Raw genomic sequence first — 6,000 nt, forward strand, 5'->3', positions numbered from 1 at the left:
CTTCTAGTTTATATGGAGCAAAGCTACAAAGTTGCCTGTTACTCTGCAATAATCACAGATCCTGACCTACAGTATAGATTGTAGAGACGTTGTATTGACCTGTTGCGTTATATATACCCACAGCGCAGGCAGACACGCAGTACGTGATGGCGTAGCGAGCCCGCGAGGGTACAACTTTCTACTATTGGTGGCCAGAGACTACAGCGGAGAGAAAATAACGTCGCCGTCAGGGCATAAAACCGCACAAGTTCCACCCTCACTAACGTCACGTCCAGGTCCTTAAGCTGAAGGGGAATTAGGATCAATATGGCTGCCAGCCTGTAATAAGAACACAAGCTGGGGAAGATCACATACAGTACAGTACTCAGGTTTTATAGGAATGCGGAAAACAGACTATATGACTATATGATGTGAATAAATGACATATTGTATGAATAACGTCATACACTCGTCACTCACTAGAATCCAGGGTGACACTCCCAGCAGCTGCCCGCGGAATAGTAAGTGCCCTGTGGGCACTGCAGGGGACGATCCGTAGTACAATCAGGCTGGTACCCAGGGGACTGGCACAGGACACCTAAGGAGACAAATAGAGAAATCTCACATTTGTATACTGCCATGTGCGAGAGCCTATAAATCTCATTACCGCCCTCATTACTCTGTGTCTCATTATACCTCATTCCCCCAACCTCCCCCCAATTGTCCCAGCTGTCCCGGCCATTCATTTCCATTTTATTCTCTATAGTAAATCCATCATTTGAGAAGATTTATGGATTTTATTATTGGTCATGCCAGAGGCTGCGCCAGTCATTACCGTCCCCGGGGAATGCTACAAGCCGCCTTTGGGAGCCAAAGTAAATTTCACACATGAATGAAATAGATTTCTTCCCCCGTCCCCGGGATGGAGGATCGCTGGCACCTTAAGGCGGCATTCGTTACCCCGTAACCGGCTTTGTCATGTAGATTTGGAAGGTAAAATAAATCTGTATCACAAGCCCTCGGGCATCACATCTCCTGCCCGCCACGCGTGTAGCCAACACATAACTGTAATGTTATAGGAAGAGAAGACTGACGTGTGTAATGAGGTCATGTCAATGTGGACGTGTCGTTTTAATGTCCTTCAGCATATTATTTGGGATGTGACACTGATAACATAGGTGACGTACACTGTAAGCCTACACTACACAATCTCTGTATATAGAGGTGTTCTCATACACACTACACATCTTCTGTATATAGAGGTGTTCTCATACACACTACACAATCTCTGTATATAGAGGTGTTCTCATACACACTACACATCCTCTGTATATAGAGGTGTTCTCATACACACTACACATCCTCTGTATATAGAGGTGTTCTCATACACACTACACATCCTCTGTATATAGAGGTGTTCTCATACACACTACACATCCTCTGTATATAGAGGTGTTCTCATACACACTACACATCCTCTGTATATAGAGGTGTTCTCATACACACTACACATCCTCTGTATATAGAGGTGTTCTCATACACACCACACATCCTCTGTATATAGAGGTGTTCTCATACACACTACACATCCTCTGTATATAGAGGTGTTCTCATACACACTACACATCCTCTGTATATAGAGGTGTTCTCATACACACCACACATCCTCTGTATATAGAGGTGTTCTCATACACACTACACATCCTCTGTATATAGAGGTGTTCTCATACACACTACACATCCTCTGTATATAGAGGTGTTCTCATACACACTACACATCCTCTGTATATAGAGGTGTTCTCATACACACTACACATCCTCTGTATATAGAGGTGTTCTCATACACACTACACATCCTCTGTATATAGAGGTGTTCTCATACACACTACACATCCTCTGTATATAGAGGTGTTCTCATACACACTACACATCCTCTGTATATAGAGGTGTTCTCATACACACTACACATCCTCTGTATATAGAGGTGTTCTCATACACACTACACATCCTCTGTATATAGAGGTGTTCTCATACACACTACACATCCTCTGTATATAGAGGTGTTCTCATACACACTACACATCTTCTGTATATAGAGGTGTTCTCATACACACTACACATCCTCTGTATATAGAGGTGTTCTCATACACACCACACATCCTCTGTATATAGAGGTGTTCTCATACACACTACACATCCTCTGTATATAGAGGTGTTCTCATACACACTACACATCCTCTGTATATAGAGGTGTTCTCATACACACTACACATCCTCTGTATATAGAGGTGTTCTCATACACACTACACATCCTCTGTATATAGAGGTGTTCTCATACACACTACACATCCTCTGTATATAGAGGTGTTCTCATACACACTACACATCCTCTGTATATAGAGGTGTTCTCATACACACTACACATCCTCTGTATATAGAGGTGTTCTCATACACACTACACATCCTCTGTATATAGAGGTGTTCTCATGCACACTACACATCCTCTGTATATAGAGGTGTTCTCATACACACTACACATCTTCTGTATATAGAGGTGTTCTCATACACACTACACATCCTCTGTATATAGAGGTGTTCTCATACACACTACACATCCTCTGTATATAGAGGTGTTCTCATACACACTACACATCCTCTGTATATAGAGGTGTTCTCATACACACTACACATCCTCTGTATATAGAGGTGTTCTCATACACACCACACATCCTCTGTATATAGAGGTGTTCTCATACACACTACACATCCTCTGTATATAGAGGTGTTCTCATACACACTACACATCCTCTGTATATAGAGGTGTTCTCATACACACTACACATCCTCTGTATATAGAGGTGTTCTCATACACACCACACATCCTCTGTATATAGAGGTGTTCTCATACACACCACACATCCTCTGTATATAGAGGTGTTCTCATACACACTACACATCCTCTGTATATAGAGGTGTTCTCATACACACTACACATCCTCTGTATATAGAGGTGTTCTCATACACACTACACATCCTCTGTATATAGAGGTGTTCTCATACACACTACACATCCTCTGTATATAGAGGTGTTCTCATACACACCACACATCCTCTGTATATAGAGGTGTTCTCATACACCACACATCCTCTGTATATAGAGGTGTTCTCATACACACCACACATCCTCTGTATATAGAGGTGTTCTCATACACACTACACATCCTCTGTATATAGAGGTGTTCTCATACACACTACACATCCTCTGTATATAGAGGTGTTCTCATACACACTACACATCCTCTGTATATAGAGGTGTTCTCATACACACTACACATCCTCTGTATATAGAGGTGTTCTCATACACACTACACATCCTCTGTATATAGAGGTGTTCTTCTCATACACACTACACATCCTCTGTATATAGAGGTGTTCTCATACTGAACATTATTGCTGCAGCCCCTCTCTGTGCGCCTGGTCCCTGCTGACTCGGCTTATTACAACCAGCGTCTAAGTCGCAAACAGAAACGATACCGCTTCATGAGACTGCGGCGATTAATTGGATTTGAGACACTTGTATATCTGTCTGCCGTTGAGCCTGAATCTGTATACGAAGTGCTGCAATGTAGCGTCCGCGGATTTAATCCACGCCATCGTTTATTGCGCTTCATACAGTATACAGATTTAGTTGCACACAGATATCATATTAATCAGTGTGGTCGAATAAAGCGGCCTGTTGCATCCAATTGCGCCTAAGACGCATTTTTAGGTGAAAAACACAAATTAAAATGTTGTCGTACGGGACTGGGTGGCTGACTCGCGTCACACGGTGTACTGAGGCTAGGTGTATGAGAATTGCGTCACATGGCGTACTGAGGCTAGGTGTATGAGAATTGCGTCACATGGCGTACTGAGGCTAGGTGTATGAGGATTGCGTGACATGGCGTACTGAGGCTAAGTGTATGAGGACTGCGTCACATGGCGTACTGAGGCTAGGTGTATGAGGACTACGTCACATGGCGTACTGAGGCTAGGTGTATGAGGATTGCGTCACATGGTGTACTGAGGCTAGGTGTATGAGGACTGCGTCACGTGGTGTACTGAGGCTAGGTGTATGAGGACTGCGTCACGCGGTGTACTGAGGCTAGGTGTATGAGAATTGCGTCACATGGTGTACTGAGGCTAGGTGTATGAGGACTGCGGGGGTGTACTGAGGCTAGGTGTATGAGGACTGCGTCACATGGCGTACTGAGACTAGGTGTATGAGGATTGCGTCACATGGTGTACTGAGGCTAGGTGTATGAGGACTGCGTCACATGGCGTACTGAGGCTAGGTGTATGAGGACTACGTCACATGGCGTACTGAGGCTAGGTGTATGAGGATTGCGTCACATGGTGTACTGAGGCTAGGTGTATGAGGACTGCGTCACGTGGCGTACTGAGGCTAGGTGTATGAGGACTGTGTCACGTGGCGTACTGAGGCTAGGTGTATGAGGACTGCGTCACATGGGGTACTGAGGCTAGGTGTATGAGGACTGCGTCACATGGTGTACTGAGGCTAGGTGTATGAAGACTACGTCACATGGCGTACTGAGGCTAGGTGTATGAGGACTGCGTCACATGGCGTACTGAGGCTAGGTGTATGAGGACTACGTCACATGGCGTACTGAGGCTAGGTGTATGAGGATTGCGTCACATGGTGTACTGAGGCTAGGTGTATGAGGACTGCGTCACGTGGCGTACTGAGGCTAGGTGTATGAGGACTGTGTCACGTGGCGTACTGAGGCTAGGTGTATGAGGACTGCGTCACATGGGGTACTGAGGCTAGGTGTATGAGGACTGCGTCACATGGTGTACTGAGGCTAGGTGTATGAAGACTACGTCACATGGCGTACTGAGGCTAGGTGTATGAGGACTGCGTCACATGGCGTACTGAGGCTAGGTGTATGAGGACTACGTCACATGGCGTACTGAGGCTAGGTGTATGAGGATTGCGTCACATGGTGTACTGAGGCTAGGTGTATGAGGACTGCGTCACGTGGCGTACTGAGGCTAGGTGTATGAGGACTGTGTCACGTGGCGTACTGAGGCTAGGTGTATGAGGACTGCGTCACATGGGGTACTGAGGCTAGGTGTATGAGGACTGCGTCACATGGGGTACTGAGGCTAGGTGTATGAGGACTGCGTCACATGGCGTACTGAGGCTAGGTGTATGAGGACTGCGTCACATGGTGTACTGAGGCTAGGTGTATGAGGACTGCGTCACATAGTGCATTGAGGTGCATTAGGTTCCTTCTAATTTTCAGTCATAGATCTATAAAACATCAGGCAGAGTTAAAATTTTGATTGCTATTACCTGGAAAAAAAACATATTCACCCCCCATGCATGCATCACTCAATAGAATCTGGTACACTGCTTCCATGGAATACATCACTGCCCTCCTCCATGACAAAATACCAAAATTTCATTAAGTATGGCACCCCTGGCATTCTTACTTTAATAGGTCACTTCCAGGTCTAGTTTGACCTTCATTTTGAAGTTTTGGAGCCCTTTTATTTATTTTCTATATTTACTTCTCTTCTCTTTGTTGGACTCTGCCACCTGGTGCAGTCCCCCCCCCCCCCCCCCCCCCCCCCCCCCGTTTTATCCGTTTTCTCTTATTTTATACTCTTAGTTCTAATTTCTTGATGTTATTGATTTTTTTCTTTGTTTTTTTTTATGTTTAATTTTTTTAATACCAAAACCAAGAAAATAAGGTAGTGTGAGATTCTGTAATTGCTTTGTTTCTTTTTTATGGCTGTATATGATAATTTTTTTGTTCTTTCTTTTTGTATTTACCTGTTATCTACCTTTTAATAAATAATGAGATAAAAAAAAAAACATCAGGCAGAGTTGATTAGACTGACAGAAGTGATACTGCAGCATGTTATATAGATAACGGAGGTTAGGGCTAGAACCGAGGGCACATAAGCTTCTAGTCAGCGACAGAGGGGTTAATAAAGTTAAGGGTGTTGGTGCTT

At 44.4% G+C, this 6,000-nt stretch overlaps 1 protein-coding gene across 1 annotated transcript in view; it reads right to left on the reverse strand.

Moving 5' to 3' along the window:
• LOC148513469 (uncharacterized) overlaps nt 1-869 on the reverse strand; it is a 466,228-nt gene extending 465,359 nt beyond the window's left edge. The window contains exons 1-2 of the mRNA XM_088481822.1: nt 815-869; nt 460-577 (exon numbers count right to left, since the gene is read on the reverse strand). Coding sequence (XP_088337948.1) covers nt 460-577; nt 815-869 — 173 coding nt within the window. The remainder of the gene's footprint in view (nt 1-459; nt 578-814) is intronic.
• Between the last annotated feature and the right edge of the window lie 5,131 nt (nt 870-6,000).

The sequence above is a fragment of the Taudactylus pleione genome, unplaced genomic scaffold (genome assembly GCF_031769625.1).
Source record: "Taudactylus pleione unplaced genomic scaffold, aTauple2 ptg000278l, whole genome shotgun sequence".
Classification (NCBI taxonomy): Eukaryota; Metazoa; Chordata; class Amphibia; order Anura; family Myobatrachidae; genus Taudactylus; species Taudactylus pleione.